Here is an 18,936-nt window from a genome sequence, read left to right as displayed (position 1 = left end):
CACTTCTGCACCTCTGAAGCCGCTTGCCTGCGGGTGCCGCCTTGTACCATCAGAAGTGATCTGGGTAGCGTTTGTACGAAATAGTAGCAGAATGATCCTTTGGTTCAAAGATGGCGCTGCTGCGGGAGGGGCACCCAGAAAAAGGTTGGAAGAGAAAGAAGTTATATTAGCATTATTTTCTTAGTATAGACCCAGTCGCGGAGCCACAAATGGCTTTTTAATTGCTCGTTAAATATTCTGTTCACTTTATTTCAACCTGCAAATGCTGGTATAGACCTGGCTTTTGAAACTCAGAAGACCTTCCTAGTAGTTCTTGTTCCCTTTTTATGGGGTGCTCGCGCTATGGGGCTGACACTGCTCTGAGGGAAGAAAGTGACGAGCTTCATCCAGCAGGCCAAGCAGGCTAATTCAGAAGATGCTTCCAGGAGAAAATGGAGCTCTTGTCTAAACAGGTGTGAGAGGATTAACCGTAGATTCTGCTGTGGCTCTCCTTCTCCTCCCTCTCCCCCCCACCCTTTTCTTTCTTCCCCATTCTCTTTCCCTCTTTCCCTCCTCGCAGGAAACTTTCTGTTGCAGAAGGGTATAACCGGGTCTTGCTAGGAGAAGGGATTATTTTTGTGAAGAGGTGAGGAGCAAATAAAATGATACAGGAACGGCAGGGGTGAGATTCTTGGGTTGACTCAAGCCTTATGAAATATTTCTCCTTAAGTATTTCCTGGAAATACTGGAAACGCACGTCTGCTTAGGTACACTAGTAACCCCGGTCCTTCACGAACTAGTATCCAGACTCTTTTTAAGGACACGTGCAGTGATTTGGGGCTTAAACATAGTCATTAATGTGTGACAATTAATTTTCCCTCTCCGTTGTTGCAGGTTGAGGTGGCGCTATGCAGCCAGAGACAGAGAAGAGCAGATCTCGATCCAGGAAGCCCGACATGGCCCTGTATGTCCCCAAAGCCAGACGAGGTGCGGCACCCCAAAAACCAGGCGATACAGAGGGAAGCGGTCGTCACCCCGAGCCTGTAACGCCAAAAGACCGTGAAGAAAGTCACCTCCTGAAGGGGGAGGTCTTCGGAGACATCTCTGACCGTCAGAGACCCGACCCCGATCCCGGTACCCTTCGTCACCCGGCCGGGGAGGGAACGAAACCCAGCGCAAAACCAAGGAGACAGACGCTCCTGTCGGACAGAAACAGGGAAAGGGTCAGGACTCAGAAGAAAGCCATAAAGCCCAAAGAAGCATTGACCAAAGAAGTACAGCAGAGACACCTGAATCCCGATATTGTTTGTAATGCACTTGTTCAAGGCAGCTTCAAACCAAAGCAGGAGGAGTACAAGGAGACAGATACCAGTGACATGGCAGGGCAGCAGCTAATACCTTTATCCCAACCTGAATGTGACCCCCGTGAGGCTCCCAGTGAGTCGTTCTGGCCGCCCGGTAAGCAGGAGTTAAATGGGCTGAATCCCAAGGACCGAGATTTGAGCAGTATTAGGCCCGATTCCAAACTGTCAGAGAGAGCGCGTGGCACACAGCCTCCAGTTGAGCCCGGAGGCTTCAGTTGCGTAGCAGAGCCCGAGCGTGCGATCGCGCCTCCGCGGTTATCCTCCGTCCCTGGAATTATGCAGGAAAGCCCGTCCGGTCCACCGGAATGGGCCGATGGCCTGTCGCGCAGTGTCGGCGGACATCCCCAGAGGGTAGTTGATGATCAGGAGAACGCTGACGACGTCACCCAGCCGTACGCCGGCAGCGATCCCGAGAGCGCGGGTGACGTAACCGGCCGAACCTACCTGAGCGGTACTTCTGACATCTCAAATCACAGAGGAGTATGCCGCGTGGCAGCTACTGGTGGGGACGTCACTGACCAGGCGGGCATGGTCAACGAACTGGATGGTGCCGATGGCATTTCTGAGCCAGCCCGTGTGACTGGAAGATCCGAAAACGAGAATGGCATTGGTGACGGATCGTTTGGGAGTTGCAAACCTGAGAACGCGGGTGGGCGTGCCGGCGAAGCGTATACAAGCAGAGAATCTGAGCAGGGAGTCCCTTCCTGTGTGGGTGACCCAGATGGTGCCTCTGATCGGACTTACGTGGGAAACACCTGTGGGCCGGTGGATGGCATTGCTACGCAGGAAAACAGTAGCCTGGACAGCTCAGAAGGGTGTAGGGTGACTACATCCGCAGCCCCTTTTTCTCTGTCCCGGAGCTTGGAACGAGGGGATGATCCCCCAGGTGGATCCGCCTGCACTCCCGGGACTAGCGAGGAAATGGCATCCGGTTTATTAGCGTCAGCAGGGAAGTTAACAGAAGACTCGTCAGACTGCAGCTCTTCAGTACATGGAAGCAAGATCAGGGACCGGGACTGTGACTCTTTGGACTCTACAGTCGGCTTGCCAAATGGGGCGGGAGAGGAGCAGGCCTCGGATGGTACAGATGGGATCCCAAGGTCATTGCGTAAGCCGAGGACGGGTGGGGATTTCCAGATAAGGAAGGAAGGTGACTCCGTGGAGACGGAACGTGTTACATCCCGTTCCGATCGAGGCACGGCGTCCCCAGAAGTCCCCGTGGGATTAGAAGCGACTCGTTCGTCAGCCAGTGACGGGAGCGCTGTCACCGAGGAGAGCAGCTGGGATGCTCTGTTCAACGATGATGGGGATTGCCTGGATCCACGACTTCTGGAAGAGGTAGGTTAAGGTGGAAGTGGTTGAGATTGGGGAGACTGACAGATCCTGAGGTGCCAAGACCTTTTAGATACAGCAGGCAGAATTCACTGCTGACGGGCTCACACTGATATCAGCAGAAACCGTAAGTAGATTTGCAGGGATGGAGCTGCAGAGCGGCTGAGCGGATAGAGCGCGGGCCCGGGAGTCAGAAGGACCTTAGTTCTCGTCCCGGCTCTGCCACGTGTCTGCTGTGTCACCAAGTCACTTCTCAGTGCCTTCGTTGCCTCATCTGTAAATGTGTCCCATCTGCTTAGTCTGTATCTATCCCAGAGCTTAGAAGAGTGCTTGGCACATAGTAAGGGTTTAACAAGTACCATAATTATTCCTCTCTGTTAAATCGGGTAAGTAGCTCTGTTTTGTTCCGTCAGATCCAAAATGGAGAACCGTCTCTTGAATAGATTAAAAAATTGGAGCTTGACAACGGGCACTGAATGCATTTGTTGGGGGGGAGGGAAATCCTAGAAAAAAATCTATGTAAATGGATGACTCAGTAGTGACAGGTTGTGCCTTGAGCTGGCCCGTGCTAGAACTTAGTGGAGTGTTAGTTATATAAATGGGGAAGTTAGGTAGATGAGAGGATTGAGGATAAAGATAAAAGGCTCTGTCTTCGCCCTACCGTGAGGTGTGCTGTACATTTGTAAAGGATGGAAAGACTTGGAGAGGTATTGGGATTGAACAGAGAGAAGTAGGGCATGAGGTATATTTAGGATTCATCTGAATGTAGGTAGTAGCTAAAACTGTAGAAATTGATGCGTTTCCTGGAAGAGTAGGTGTAGCAGGGGAGAAAAAAAAAAGAACAGGGGTCCCGGGAGACACTATTAGTGGAAGGCGTGAGGAAACTTGAAGGATGCCCCAGAGGGAGTAACCCGAGGGGATCCTGGGGAGAGCCGTTTTTTAAAAAATAATATTTGTTAAGCATTTACTATGTGCCAGGCACTGTACACTGAGGTGAATATAAACTAATCAAGTTGGACACAGTCCATGTCCCACATGGGGCTCGCGGTCTTAATCCCCATTTTATCGAGGCACAGAGAAGTTAAGTGACTTGCCCAAGGTCACCCAGTAGACAAGTGGCACGGCCGGGGTTAGAACCCAGATCCTTCAGATTCACGGAATCGTACATACCTCATAGTCCTCGTTTGAAGAGAGTCTCAAGAGAAGTGGAGAGAGGTTACTTGCGTCAAACCCAGCGGAGAGGTCGAGGAAGTTAGAGAGACCTTTGGCTTTGACTGCAGGGAAATCGTCGAAGACTCTCGTGAGTTCCACAGCAACTGGATTTTTAAGGGTCAAGGATCGGCGAGTTTGTTGAGAGTTGTCAGGGCCAGGGTGAGATGAGGAGAGCACGTACCTATACTCAGATGGAGTTCTCGGAAGGGTTGAACAAGCATGGAATTAGAGTTAGCAGCAGACAGACTGTACTTGGATTCTCACAAAAGTCTTCGACGTGAGTCCTTTAATGAGACTGAAGGAAATGCGTTGTCATGGATAGAATCGGTTGGAGACGAAGGGGAGGGATAAATGGCCTCTTTTTCAGGAAGAAGCATGAATAGTGGGGGTCCTGCAGAGATCGGTGCTGGACCCATTTTGTTAAACATATTCATAAATGATCTGGAAGAGGGAGTGCCCAGTGACATCCTCCAAATGATAATGAACCCTTCTGGGTGGTGAAATGCCAGGCAGGTGGTGATAAACTGCAGGAAGAACTCACGGGTAGAAAAATGGCTGATTCAGTATGAGCGAATGCAAGGTAATGCGCTTGGAAGAAAATAATCCGTGAACCCGAGCTCAAAGTTATCAGTTACTCCCTAAAAAGGAGATTTATTCATTTATTTGAGGCATTTATTATGACCTCGGTGAGCCCTCGGAGAGCCGGGAACCATGTCTAATTCCCACCTGTGAACTATTTCCCAGCACTTAGTAGAACAATTTCTGGCACACACTAAGCTTCCTGTTCTAAAGTGGACTCATAATCCAATAATAATAATTATTATTATAATTGTGGTATTTGTTAAGCACTTTACTACATGCCAAGCACCAGTAGCTTGGTAGAGCTTGGTAGAAAAAAATTGGGTCATTCATTCAATAGTATTTATTGAGCGCTTACTATGTGCAGAGCACTGTACTAAGCACTTGGAATGTACAATTCAGTAACAGAGACAATCCCTGCCCATTGACGGGCTTACAGTCTAATCGGGACAGACAAAAACAAGACAACTTAATCGCAGTAAGTAGAATCAAGGGGATACACACCTCATTAACAAAATAAATAGGGTAATACCAGTCCCTGTGCCGCATGGGGCTCACAGTCTAAACGGGAGGGAGAGAAGATGTTTAATCCCCCTTTACAGATGAGAAAACCGTGCACAGCAGCGGACGAGGAGTGGTATCAGGATTAGAACCCAGATCCTCTGACTCCCAGGCCTCTCTTCCTTTCACTAGGCCCTGCTTGCTTCCTAATCTAAGGGAGAGGGAGAGAAGGAGATTTTGAAACCTTTGTGGACTCTTCAGTCCATGAGCAGCTGAAAGGTCAGCACAACGCTTAGCATCAGCAGGAATGTTATTTTACTGCCATTGTTCTTGTCTGTCCATCTCCCCCGATCAGACCGTAAGCCCGTCAGACGGCAGGGACTTGTTCATTCCAAGCGCTTAGTACAGTGCTCTGCACATAGTAAGCGCTCAATAAATACTTTTGAATGAATGAATAACCTAGAAAATAAAACCTTTTCTAAAACTATGATTAACAACACTCCAAGAATATCCTACGTAGTTCTGGAATGATGGATTAATTGATTCTGATCGTTGTAAGGACATAATAGAACCAGAGAAGGTTCAGAAAAGAACTAAGTTGATCGCTCCTGTATGTGGAGAGACTGATTCACTTCATTTGCTATCGTTTAAATGAGATGTTCTTCCCCTCGATTCTGTTTATTGCCATCGTTCTCGTCTGGCCGTCTCCCCCGATTAGACTGTAAGCCCGTCAAAGGGCAGGGACTGTCTCTGTCACCGATTTGTCCATTCCAAGCGCTCATAGTAAGCGCTCAATAAATACTATCGAATGAATGAAAAGATTAGGATTTTTCCGACGTGAAGGATTAAAACTGAGAGGATCATATGGAAGCCTGTGGAATCGTGAGTGACGTTCAGAGAATGTGGATTTCTTGTTCAGATTCCACGGTGTCATGATAAGGGGCGCACCCTCTGAAACGTACAGGCGTTAGGCACGAAACAACAGGAGACATTTCCTCTCGGACTGGATGGGAAAGCCTGTGGAATTTGTTGAACTGAGAAAGTTATGTGGGCCATCAATATCAGTAGGTTCAAGGCGGCTTTTAAATCAGCCTGTGGAAAAGAGGGCCGTAATGGATTATTTGAGTGAGAGTGGGAGTATTGGAGGAATGCTCTCGCCATTGGAGTAGATATCGAAAAGAGGGCCAGAGTTATTAAGTGCAGTGGATCATCGGTCTGCCAAGCAGCTCATACCGGTGCCCTGTGCTCTGTGGGCACTCAATAAATGCTATTATTATAATTATGGTATTGGTTAAACACTTACCAAGAGCACTAGTAGAGAAGCAGCGTGGCTCAGTGGAAAGAGCACGGGCTCTGGAGTCAGAGTCCATGGGTTCGAATCCCGGCTCGGCCACTTGTCAGCTGTGTGACTTTGGGCAGGTTACTTAACTTCTCTGTGCCTCAGTTACCTCATCTGTAAAACGGGGATTAAGACTGTGAGCCCCACGTGGGACAACCCGATCCCCCTGTGTCTACCCCAGCGCTTAGAACAGTGCTCGGCACATAGTAAGCGCTTAACAAATACCAACATTATTATTACTATGTGACAAGCCCTGTTTATTCTAAGCACCGGGGTAGATACAAATTAATCAGATTAGACACAGTTCCTGTCCCGTATGGGGCTCATAATCTAAATGGGGAGAACAGGCCTTCGATCCCCATTTTACAGATGAGGAAACTGAGGCACAGAGAATTTACGTGACCTGCCTAAGGTCACCCAGCAGGCAACTGGCAGAGCCGGTATTAGAACCCAGGTCCTTTGACTTCCGGGCCTGTGCTCTTTCCACGAGACGGTGCTGTCGCTCCTACTACCATGAGAAGCAGCGTGGCTTATTGGAAAGAGCCCGGGCTTGGGAGTCAGAGGTCGTGGGTTCTAATCCCGGCTCTGCCACTCATCAGCTCTGTGACTCTAGGCAAGTCACTTAACTTCTCCGTGCCTCAGTTACCTCATCTGGAAAATGGGGATTAAGACGGTGAGGCCCACGTGGGATAATCTGATGACCTTGTAATTACCCCACCGCTTAGGACAGTGCTTTGCACGTAGTAAGCACTTAACAAATACCACTATTATTATTTATCTGATACGTGTCTTTTAACAGTGAAATATTTCAATGAGAAGTGCCTTTAAAGAACTAGTTGTCGTATTGTCCGTCCTGAGGGTCAGACAAGTATGAACCAGAAGGTAGGGCTCCAAACGGTAATTAAGCAACCCAGTATTCCTAGACCTAGTCATCATCTTATCCCTAATCTATTTTAGTATTTTAATATAAGAAATATTATTGCTTATATAGATAGCTTGACCCCTGCCAAGCCCGTTATATTTTAAGAAATATTATTTCTTATATAGATACCTTGACCCCTGCCAAGTCCATTAGATATTGTGTCTTCGTCCCCCTCCTTGTCCCCTCGCGACAAACCCACCTTTCTTCAGGATCCTTCCCCTCTCCCCATCTTAGAATGTCAGTTCCTAGTCGGCACGGAACGTGTCTGCCGACTCGCTTGTATTGTTCTCTCGGGTTTGGTCCAGAGAAGGAGCTCGGTAAAATGTTGTATGATCGAGACCCTCTGGAAGAAGGGGCAGATACTTGAAGTTGGAATTCAGTGTGTTTGAAGATGGAATCCATCAGTGGTAGTTATTGAGCGCTGACTGTATGCAGAGCACCGTACGGTAAGCACTCGGGAGAGAACAATACAACCGAGTCGGTAGACACGTTCCGTGCCGACAAGGAACTGACTTTCTAGATGGGGAGAGGGGAAGGATCCTGAAGAAAGGAGGGTTTGTCGTGAGGGGACGAAGGGGGGATGAAGGTGGAAGCAAGGACACTCGGCAGGGAAGGGTGTCGAGAGAACAGATAGAAAGCGTTCATCTCCCAACCGGAAAAAGGAAAAAGATCCATATCTTCTCAACCGTATTCCCTTCTTTGGTTTTAAAACTTGCTCGTGGCTATGCAAGTATTAACAGTCCTTTGGTAACTATTACTCTTAATTTATTATTTATATTGCTTCGTACGTGTTCTACCAAAGGAGCAGGTTGTCTTCCAGTCGCCTCATTTCCTTGTTTGTCTTGCTTGCGGGGGCTGGAGGAGTGAAAGGTCTTGTTTTCGTCCGTCCGTCTCCCCCGATTAGACTGTGAGCCCGTCACTGGGCAGGGATCGTCTCTATCTGGTGCCGCATTGTACTTTCCAAGCGCTTAGTACTGTGCTCTGTGCGTAGTAAGCGCTCATTAAATACTACCGAATGAATGAATGAAAGGTAGGAGTTTTAGTCACCTGTACCAGGAGGGAAAGATGCATCTTAGAGAAGGGAATGGCTACCTAAAGGCATCTAAAGCAATTTTCAGTGGTCCGTAAAGCTCTAAGGCAACAGTCATCACTTAGTGGCCTGGGGTGCCAATCCAGCCCATGTAGCCATAAAATAAATCCTAGCTGGAACAGACTCTCCCTGCAGCCGAAACCCCCGGAGATTGTTTCAGATGACTGCAGGCCTGGTGTGGGATATCCCTGAAAGCCGGAGAATTTATCCTCGGCTCCTGAGGATACCCATTATGAGACCTCTGATCCTCCTGACGTATTTCGAGAGCAGTTTCAATTCCTTCCCCTCCTTCAGCACGTTTGATGGCCTTTTTTGATAGGGAATGATGGCCGGCGTAGGTTTCGATTCTGAAAACAGCTTATCCGCATTGACTGAAGCGGATAAGGAGCCCAAATATTTAAAGAGCTAGTCGTCGTATTGTCCGGCCTGAGGGTCAGACAAGTACGAACCAGAAGGGAGGTCTCCAAACGGTAATTAAGCAACCCAGTATTCCTAAGAACTAGTTATCATCTTATCCCCAATCTCTTTTAATGTCTGTCTTAATAATGTTGGTATTTGTTAAGCGCTTACTATGTGCCGAGCACTGTTCTAAGCGCTGGGGCAGATAACAGCGTAATCAGATTGTCCCACGTGAGGCTCACAGTCTTCATCCCCATTTTACAGATGAGGGAACTGAGGCACAGAGAAATGAAGTGACTTGCCCACGGTCACACAGCTGACAAGTGGCAGAGCCGGGATTCAAACCCATGACCTCTGCTGTCTTCCCCAATAGAAAGTGCCCTGTGAGCAAGGAGCGTGTCTACCAACTCCAGGGCGTAGCACAGTGCCCCGCACACAGAAAGCACTCAATGAGTACCGTCGATTGCTTCCTCGGTTGGTCGATCTGACCTCTTTAAGGGCCCGCCAGGTACGGATAGGAAGACGGGCCTCCCAGTCGTTGCTCTCTCTCGGCGTATCAGGCTGGACGTTAAAACAAACACATTAAAAACGTTTACTGTCTTCACGCCACAAACCCGCCGCTCCTCGGGTCTAGTGATCTGACCTCTTTTCTCTCACCCCACCCGGCTGCTCCCGGCAGATCTCCGAGCCGCTCCGTTTCGATAGCCGTCGGCGCACGTGATGGAGCGAGAGCTCTCCGCGTGTTTTCCCAGGTTGGGGTGGCTCTGTTTCTATCCTGCCGGCAGTGCCGCATTTCCTCACTAGTCTCTTGCTCCAGCCTGGCGTAACTGGCGAGTTTTAATAGCTCCACCCAACCCCAAACACTTCATAATTCAGACTTATCCCCAACCCCTGTTCATGCAGTATCTTTTATCAGCTCCAACCCATCTCAACACATCTCTAATTCATCTTCATTGTAAAATTGTCTGAATTAACATTTTCTATTGACCGCTCGGGTGGGGATTTATAGACTCTCACCTTCCAGCCGCGGTATATTCCGGTGCCGTCGCCTGAGGCCCCAGGAAAGGAGCCTGATTGAATTATATACTGTGCACAAAGAGCTGCAGTCTAATCCATTACAGGATGATGATTAGATCTCCAGTTCACCTATGGATCGTGGACGTTAGGTAGATTCATCAGATTAACATGAACAGATCGCTTTCTTGTTTTTATTGGGCAACCACTTCAAAACAAAGTCTCCTTGCAAAGTTGCGCTTAGGACTTTGGTTTGGCGAAGCAGTGGGGCCTAGTGGATAGGCCTGGGCGTCAGAGGGACCTGGGTTCCGGTCTCGGCTCCGCCGCTCGTCTGCTGGGTGACCTCGGGCAAGTCACTTCAGTGCTTCGGTCGCTGCCTCTGGGACTGCGAGCCCCACACGGGACGTGGACCGCGTCCAACCTGATTCACTCGTATTCAATCAGGCGGTCAGTCGGTAGTGTTTACCGATGGCTTTCTGTGTGCAGAGCACTGTGCTGTGACTTGGAAGAGTACAGTACTAACGGGCACGTTCCCCGCCCGTGAGCTTACGGTCTAGAGGGGGGACGACACCAATATAAATAAATAAATTACAGATATGTACATTAGTGCTGTGGCGCTGAGGAAGGGGTGAATAAAGTGTTGCTCAGTGGGAAGAGCCCGGGCCTAGGAGTCATAGGTCATGGGTTCTAATCCCGGCTCCGCCACCTGTCAGCTGTTTGCCTTTGGGCAAGACACTTAACTTCTCGGTGCCTCAGTTCCCTCATCTGTAAAATGGGGACTAAGACCGTGAGCCTCACGTGGGACAACCTGATTACCCTCTATCTAGTCGAGCACTTAGAACAGTGCTCGGCACGTAGTAAGCGCTTAACAAATACCAACATTATTATTGTTAGAAGGGAGTGGGAGAAAAAGAGGCCTTCCCGTAGTCGGGGAAGGCCTCTTGAGGATATGCGCTTGTAACAGGTTTAAATGCGGGGAAAGTGATGGTCAGGTATGAAGAGGAAAGGCATTCCAAGCCAGAGACAGGACAGAGATGAGGGGTCGGGGGCGAGAAGATGGAAGTAAAGCGAGTAGGTTGGAATTAGAGGAGTGAAGTGTGCTGGCTGGGTTGTAGTAGGAAATGAGGGAGCTAAGAAGCAGGATGGCATAGTATATAAAGCACGGTCCTGGGAGTCAGAAGATCAGGCCGCCCACCTCCTCGCCGTCCCTCGGTCTCGCCCATCCCGCCGTCGACCCCTGGGCCACGTCCTCCCGCGGTCCTGGAATCCCCTCCCTCCTCACCTCCGTCAATCTGATTCTCTTCCCCTCTTCAAATCCCTATTTAAAGCTCACCTCCTCCAAGAGGCCTTCCCACACTGAGCTCCTCCCCTTTTCCCTCTGCTCCTTCTACCCCCCCTTCACCTTTCTGCAGCTAAACCCTCTTCTCCCCGCTTTCCCTCTGCTCCTCCCCCTCTCCCGTCCCACCCCTCAGCACCGTACTCGTCCGCTCGACCGTATCTATCTTCATCACCCTATTTATTTTGTTTAATGAGATATACAACACCCTGATTCTATTTATTTGCCATTGTTTTTATGAGATGTTCTACCCCTCGACTCTGTTTATTGCCATCGTTCTCGTCTGCCCGTCTCCCCCGATTAGACCGTAAGCCCGTCAGAGGGCGGGGACTGTCTCTATCTGTTGCCGATTTGTCCATTCCAAGCGCTTAGTCCAGTGCTCTGCACATAGTAAGCGCTCAATAAATACTGTTGAATGAATGAATGAATAATCCTGACTCCGCCACTTGCCTGCTGTATGACTTTGGGCAAGTCATTTCATTTCCTCTGTGCCTCAGTGACCTCATCCTTTCCCAGTAGATCCCTGAGCCACTCCGTTTCGAAGTGATCGGCACTTAGAGAAGCAGCGTGGCTCAGTGGAAAGCGCACGGGTTTGGGAGCCAGAGGACGTGGGTCCTAATCCCGGCTCCGCCACTTGTCTGCTGTGTGACTTCGGGCAAGCCACTTAACTTCTCGGTGCTTCAGTGACCTCATCTGGAAAATGGGGATTAAGACTGTGAGCCCCATGTGGGACAACCCGATTACCTTGTATCTACCCCAGCGCTTGGCACACAGTAAGTCCTTAACAAATACCATAATTATTATTATTATCTGTAAAATGGAGACAGAGACTGCGAGCCCCGTGCGGGCCAGGGGACTGTGTCGAACCGGATTTCTTTTTATCCATTCCAACGCTCAGTACGGTGCCCGGCACATAGTAAGCGTTTACCAAATGCCATAATAATTGTTATTAAGGGGCAAGGTGATTGAGTACTTTATAGCCAAAGGTAAGGGGTTTCTGTTTAATGGGCAACCACTGGAGATTCTTAAGGAGTCAAGAAACACGGACTGCACGTTCTTGTAGAAAAATAACCCGAGCAGCCGAAGGACTGAAGTGGGGAGAGACAGGAGGCAAGGAGGTCAGCAGAGAGGCTGAGGCAGTCATCGCGATGGGACAGGTGAAGCGATCGGATTAATAGGGTAGCCGTTTGGATGGAGAGGAAGGGATGGATTTCAGTTATGTTGAACGGACAGGATCTGGTGACAGGTTGAACAAGGGGGATGGAGGAGTAGATGAGCCGAGGATGACACCAAGGTTGTGGACTCGCGGGACGGGAAGGATGGCGGTTCTGCCTACGGTGATGGGAAGGTCGGGGGAGGACAAGGTTTGGGTGGGAAGAGTCAGTAAGTGAAGTGTGTTTATTGAGCACTTACTGTGTGCAGAGGAGCGTACTAAGTGTTGGGGAGAGTACAGCGTAGCGACGTAACAGACACATTCCCTGCTCACAACGAGCTTACAGTCTAGGACACGTCAACTTGTAATACCTATCAATAAACTTGGTATGGTATATAAAGAACTCAGTCATTTTCACACAGATTGCAACATTTAAAACGTGTTAATAAACGAGGAATCCTGATGTGCCGTGACGATATACATATTTTTACTTTCGGGAAACAGAGCGATGAGTTAGATCGAGTCAGCCGGCGGGCCGGCTATGGTCCCTGGGCTGCTCTGGAGCAGAGCATTTGCCCGAGGGATCCTTTCCCCACCTCAGTCCGTCAGTGGTATTTGCTGAGTACCCAGTGAGTGCACAGTAGTGGGTACCAAGCGCTTGAGAAAGTATTACAGAAGAAACAAAATGCACATCCCCTGCCCAAAAGGCACCCATAATCTAATTAACTACCGGTCACTGCCAGCAACTTTTGACTAGGGCTGCTTCAGGGAAGCAGGTAGGGCCAGTGGATGATATATGCCAGAGGTGGGACATGAGCATTAACGGCCGGAGTCGGAACATTGGGTTGTTATTATTCACACCCTTGAGTAGCAGAATGAAAAACTGAGAGCATATTATTCACTTCGGCCATCGATCTGCTAAAATAGGAATTAAGAAATCTGGCTTTCTCTTGTTAGTGTTCATTCCCAAGGCAATTAACAGAGCAAACACATTATTTGAGTTAACAGCTCCTGCTCTGCTTGGGGATTTGAGCTGTGAATCGGTTCCTTCAAGGGGCGTCTTTCCTTACAGACTCCCTGTAGATGTTCAGAATTAACTTTAGGAGGCACGGCACCTCGTCCTTAGGTCCCGAGGGATTGAAGAAAGCGTTTAAAAAAAAAAAAATGGTATCTTCTAAGCGCTTACAATGTGCCAGGCACTGTTCTAAATGCTGGGGAATATACAAGCTGATCAGGCTGGACACAGTCCATGTCCCACATTTTGCAGATGAGGTAACGGAGGCACAGAGAAGTAAAGTGACTTCCCTAAGGTGTCACAGCAGACAGGCGGCGGAGTTGGAACTAGAACCTATCTGTTGCCGAATTGTACATTCCAACCGCTTAATACAGTGCTCTGCACCTAGTAAGCGCTCAATAAATAGTATTGAGTGAGTGAACCCACTTCCTTTTGACTCCCAGGCCCATACTCTAGCTACTGAGTTATGCTGCAGGTGATGTTTTTCTCTTTCTGAAACAGTGAGAGATTAGAAGCGCACCCCCAACGTCCTAAAACTTTGCTCTTGCCAGTAGTTTCAGAATGGCCTCCAACTACTAGTAAAACGCACAGTTTTTGAGTTGCGTTATTTTCCCCTTCGGGCGTCCACCCCGGTGGAGAGTGAGTGGTGAAATGATCGGAAGGAGGAAAAAACAAGCGAAGCCCAAATCATGCCCTAACTGGCTAATCAGGTCCTGAATAATTGAGTGTGTCACCACGCTGTACGTTAATGTCGCAGATGGCCTCAACGACTGTTGAATCAATTCTTTAGGAATAAACTGCATTCATTTTGCACTCCTGACCTCATTCAACTCTGTGCCTTCCCTGAGGATAACTTAATCCTAATTGTATCCATTTCTTCCCAAACTGCCATTTAAAAATAATTTATTAAATATGTTTAATTAAAAGTGGCCGAATTAATGTGGTCCTCCTCCCATCCCGACCTCTCCAAATGCCAACCCAGGTTTCGACCGAGCCGGGATCGCACAAATTACCGTGGCCGTTCCTCAAGCAGAGTGGCAGATTTCAGGTGCCGTGAACTGCCGGTGGTAGAAACTGCGTTTTTATTCCCGGGTGGAGAGGGACTTCGAGGCTTTCCAAAAGCCAAAAAACATTTCTGTCTGTCTATACCTAGCAGGCTGTAAAGTATCGTATCTTTCAAACTGTCACTGTCAGATTTTTTAGAATATCTATTTTAAAACTTTTTTGGAGTTTTTCCCTTTTTTAAATTTATTAGCACTGATTTTTCCCAGGACTCACGGTTGCCAGGGGAACTTGGGTTTATGGGCGGAGAGATAGTAGAGAGAGAGATTGGAAAATAGTGGCAATTTATATATATTTTCCAATCAAAACATCATCCGGAATAGTTTCTTTACACGTACAGCCAGACTGAAAATCCAGGATGACAAGGGGCGTCAGGGTCTTACGGGAAATGAATTGGGAAGGAATAATCGGCCTTGGTTATCGTGAGGCCCGTGGCCTGGGAATCAGAAGACCCCGGTTTTGTTTTTACATCCCCTGAGGGGGTCAGTTCTGGCTACCCATTGCAGTGGTCAGCATCGTCCCCCGTGTATCTTTTAATCCGGGCAGGAAGAGTGAGGTGTCAGGGTTACCCAACCAGGTTCGTGGTCAAGCTGCCTGCCTGTTGACCTGATACGAGTAGGAGACAAAAGGAATGGATGAAACTTCCGAACCCTGGCTCCAGTTGCCCCCCCCCCCGGCCCCCACCCAACCCCTTTTTGGGGTATTTGTTAAGCGCTTACTCTTGTTCTAAGTTTCAAGTTAATTAGGTTGGGCCTCATCCCTTCCCCACATGGGGCTCACAGTCTAAAGTAATAATCCTAATGTTGGTATTGGTTAAGTGCTTACTCTGTGCCAAGCACTGTTCTAAGCTCTGGGGTAGATACAGGGTAATCAGGCGGTCCCACGTAGGGCTCTCAGTCTTCATCCCCACTCTACAGGTGAGGGAACTGAGGCACAGAGAAGTAAAGTGACTTGCCCGAGGTCACACAGCTGACAGGCGGCGGAGCCGGGATTAGAACCCATGGGCCCTGACTCCCAAGCCCGGGCTCCTTCCACTAAGCCAGGCTGAGAGAGAACAGGAGAAGGCGGCAAAGAGAAGTTCTTTTGGTTTTGTAATGGTATCTGTTAAGTGCCTTCTATGTGCCGGGCATTGTACTAAGCGCTAATCGACTTGCCCAAGGTCACACAACGAGCAGTTGGCAGAGCTGGGGTTAGAACCCACGTCCTCTGGCTCCCAGGCTCGTGCTCTCTCCACTAGACCGTGCTGCTTCCCTTTTAGAAACGAAAAGCCTACTGGCCCAAGCACCGTTCCTCTTCCCAGATTTTGCCTGCTGAAGGGCGGCAGGCAAGTCATTAGCGGTACGGATCACTCGAGTGTTTGGCGTTTTCAAAAGTGACCGTATGAGACAAATAAAAACCAACAAGAAATGACGCGAAAGGCGATTTGAATTTGCTTTGTGGAAGCTGTTTCGCCAAGAACGTAGATTTGCCCCTCGGTATGTAAATTAGCTGCCTTCGAACTTTAGGGTCAGAGGATCACTTTGGCCCTAGACGACTTCCCTGCGGACCGTCATCTCCCCAGGACTTTTCCTCTGGGGGAAAATTGGGTGATGATGGGGAGGTGAAACAGCACCGTGGCTCAGTGGCGAGAGCACGGGCTTGGGAGTCAGAGGCCGTGGGTTCTGATTCCGGCTCTGCCTCTTGTCAGCTGTGTGACTTTGGGCAAGTCACTTCACAGCGTGGCTCAGTGGAAAGAGCACGGGTTTTGGAGTCAGAGGGCATGGGTTCGAATCCCGGCTCTGCCCCTTGTCAGCTGTGTGACCGTGGGCACGTCACTTCACTTCTCTGTGCCTCAGTTACCTCATCTGGAAAATGGGGATTAAGACCGTGAGCCCCACGTGGGACAACCTGATTCCCCTGTGTCTACCCCAGCGCTTAGAACGGTGCTCTGCACAGAGTAAGCGCTTAACGAATACCAACATTATTATTTTTCTCTGTGCCTCAGTTACCTCATCTGTAAAATGGAGATTAAGACCGTGAGCCCCGTGTGGGACAACCTGATCACCTTGTATCCCCCCCCGGCGCTTAGAACAGTGCTTTGCACATAGTAAGCACTTAATAAATGCCATTATCATTATTACTAGGTGGGGCGTTCTTAGAGTAGCGTGTGGAAACAGTCGACCTTCGTTATCGCGGCCCTCTCACGAGAAGAGACGAGTGTGAAAACAGACATCGTGTCCCCTCTCCCAGAAGTAAGAAGGAGGAACGTATCTGCCAACTCTATTATATTGTTCTCTCCCAAGCGCTTAGTACAGTGCTCTGCCCATTGTCAGCACTCAAAAAATATACCATTGATCGATTGATTGATGAGAGGCTCGGGATGTGGGAAACGGCGGTATGGCCAAAGACCCCACTTTTAAGAAGCCCAGGTTTAAACGGAGGACAGGGCTACTGCGCTCTCCACGTGGGATATGGCCTGTAACCGAGGTGTTCAAAGTGATTCATGAGCTGCTAATTAATCAGAATGAATCAAGTTCCCCAAATTCAGATTGCTCTTGTTTAAATCAGAAGATCTTTTTAAAGCGCTTTTCACACTTACAGAGTGAAGATTTTAAATTGGCTTAGTGGACAGCCCGTCCAGATACGTGACTCAGAGCGTATCGGGGATCGTGCAGAATGGAAACCTGCTCCTTATCGATCGAGTGCCTGCTGTCGGCCGAGCACCGCATTAGGCGTTTTGGAGAGTACAAAAGAGTAGAGACGTGGACCTGTCCTCGAGGAGCTTACGGTCTTAACGGTGGGAGGTGGGGAAGAGGCTAAACCCCGGATCACCTCCACAGGACGCTTCCTCCACTCCTGTGCCCCAGGTGTGGAGCGCTGCTGGCAGAAATCTAGATTCCAGCCTGACTCCGTCCGTTACGGTTTCATCCTCTCCCCTCTCCTCTGCCCAACAACAGTAGTTTTCCATCCTTATTGACTCCCTTACCCACTGCCTGGGACAACAGTTCCAGATGTTAAACTTCCTCAAACCTCCGCTCCCCACCTAGCTCTTTCCCGTAGTGATCTGACCGTTATACTTTATTGGTAAAACTGAAGCCATCGGGCATGAACTCCCTAAAATCACCCTTGCTCCTGCCCTGAGTGAGTTGTCTACACCTGCTGACTCCACTCTCTCTCCTCGACACCTTCCAATCTGGTTTCTGCTCTCTTGGCTCCGTGGAAACTACCCTACCTAAGGTCACCAGTGACCTGCTTCTTTCCAGATCGAAAGGCCTCTACTCCATCCTAATCCTCCTCGACCTCTCGGCCGCCTCTGACGTTGTGGACCACCCCCTTCTCCTTGAAATATTATCCAACCTTGGCTTCCCTGACACTGTCCTCTCCCGGTTCCCCTCTGATCGCTGACTACTCCTTCTCGGTTCCTTTCACAGGCTTCTCCTCTGCCTCCCACCGTCCAACATCGGGACCCCCCCCCCCGGGGATCTGTCGAGCCCCCGTTTCCTGTCCGTTAACGCCCCCTCCTTTTTATTTGCTACCATCTCTATGTGGATGATTCCCAAATCTCCCCCTCCATCCCTGACTTCTCGCCTCCTCTACGGTCTTGCGGTTCCTCTTACCGTTAGGACATCTGTGTCTGGATGTCCTGCTGAATTCTTAAACTCAGCACGTCCTAAACAGAGCATTGAGAAGCAGTGTGGGCAAGCGGATAGAGCACGGGCGTGGAAGTCAGAAGGACCTGGGTTCTAATCCTGGGCCCGTCACTTGTCTGCTCTGTGACCTCGGGCAAGTTACTTGTGTGCCTCAGTTACCTCAACTGTAAAATGGGGATTAAGACTGCGAGGCCCCATATGGGACATGGAATATGTCCAGCCTGAGTAACTTGTATCTACCCCAGTGCTTAGCACAGTGCCTTAGTAAGTGCTTAACAGATACCTTTAAAAAAAATAACACCTGACGTGTTGTCGGGGTACTGTCAAGTGCTTACTATGTGCCCTGCACTGTACTAAGAACTGGGGTAAATATAAGATTATCGGGCTGGACGCAGTCCCTGTCCATCATGGGACTCACAGACTAAGTAAAGGAGGGAGGAGGATTTGAGCTCCATTTCACAGATGAAGAAACTCAGGCCCAGAGCAGTTCCGGGACTTGCCCAAAGTCACAGCAGGCAAGTGGCGGAGCTGGGATTAGAACCCAGGTCCTTAGACCCCCCGTCCTCTTCTCTTTCCAGTAGGCCATGCTGCTTTCTGTAAAGTGTTATAATATTGACTCTTGCCATTGTGATGAAAAGAACAGGGCAGATTTTGCAATGTGAGTTTAGGAAATGAGGATACTGATTACAGAAGAAAGGGACTTCATGTCATGGGGACAGCACACCCTTATGATATCAATCTGTAGAAAGCGAAGGCTAAAATCTCCGATTTGATAAACAGCCCTGGGACTGAGAGAGTGTTTGGCCGGGAGAGCGCCAGGGAGCTGGGAGTGGAACAAGGAGAAGGGGTGATGCAGGGGTGATGCTTCTGTAGGAGCTTTTCCTGCAGAATAGAGTCGGTGACCCGGGGGGTCTGTGCCACATTTTCTGTTAGATGCAGAAACAGAATCAAATGTTTCCCTGTTATCTATGTTTTGTATTTTCTTACCCTCAACAGGCATCCCCTCATTT

At 49.2% G+C, this 18,936-nt stretch overlaps 1 protein-coding gene across 2 annotated transcripts in view; it reads left to right on the top strand.

The window, feature by feature from the left end:
- Positions 1 to 18,936, top strand: part of R3HCC1L (R3H domain and coiled-coil containing 1 like) — a 94,109-nt gene that overhangs the window by 49,338 nt on the left and 25,835 nt on the right. For both annotated transcript variants that reach the window (XM_029060348.2, XM_039911603.1), the window contains one exon: positions 874 to 2,681. In XM_029060348.2, the coding sequence (XP_028916181.1) occupies positions 888 to 2,681 (1,794 nt within the window). In that variant the 5' untranslated portion in view covers positions 874 to 887. The remainder of the gene's footprint in view (positions 1 to 873; positions 2,682 to 18,936) is intronic.

Source organism: Ornithorhynchus anatinus, chromosome 3, assembly GCF_004115215.2.
Source record: "Ornithorhynchus anatinus isolate Pmale09 chromosome 3, mOrnAna1.pri.v4, whole genome shotgun sequence".
Taxonomy (NCBI): domain Eukaryota; kingdom Metazoa; phylum Chordata; class Mammalia; order Monotremata; family Ornithorhynchidae; genus Ornithorhynchus; species Ornithorhynchus anatinus.
Note: the sequence above shows the minus strand (reverse complement) of the source record. Positions and strands in the feature narration are given on the sequence as shown.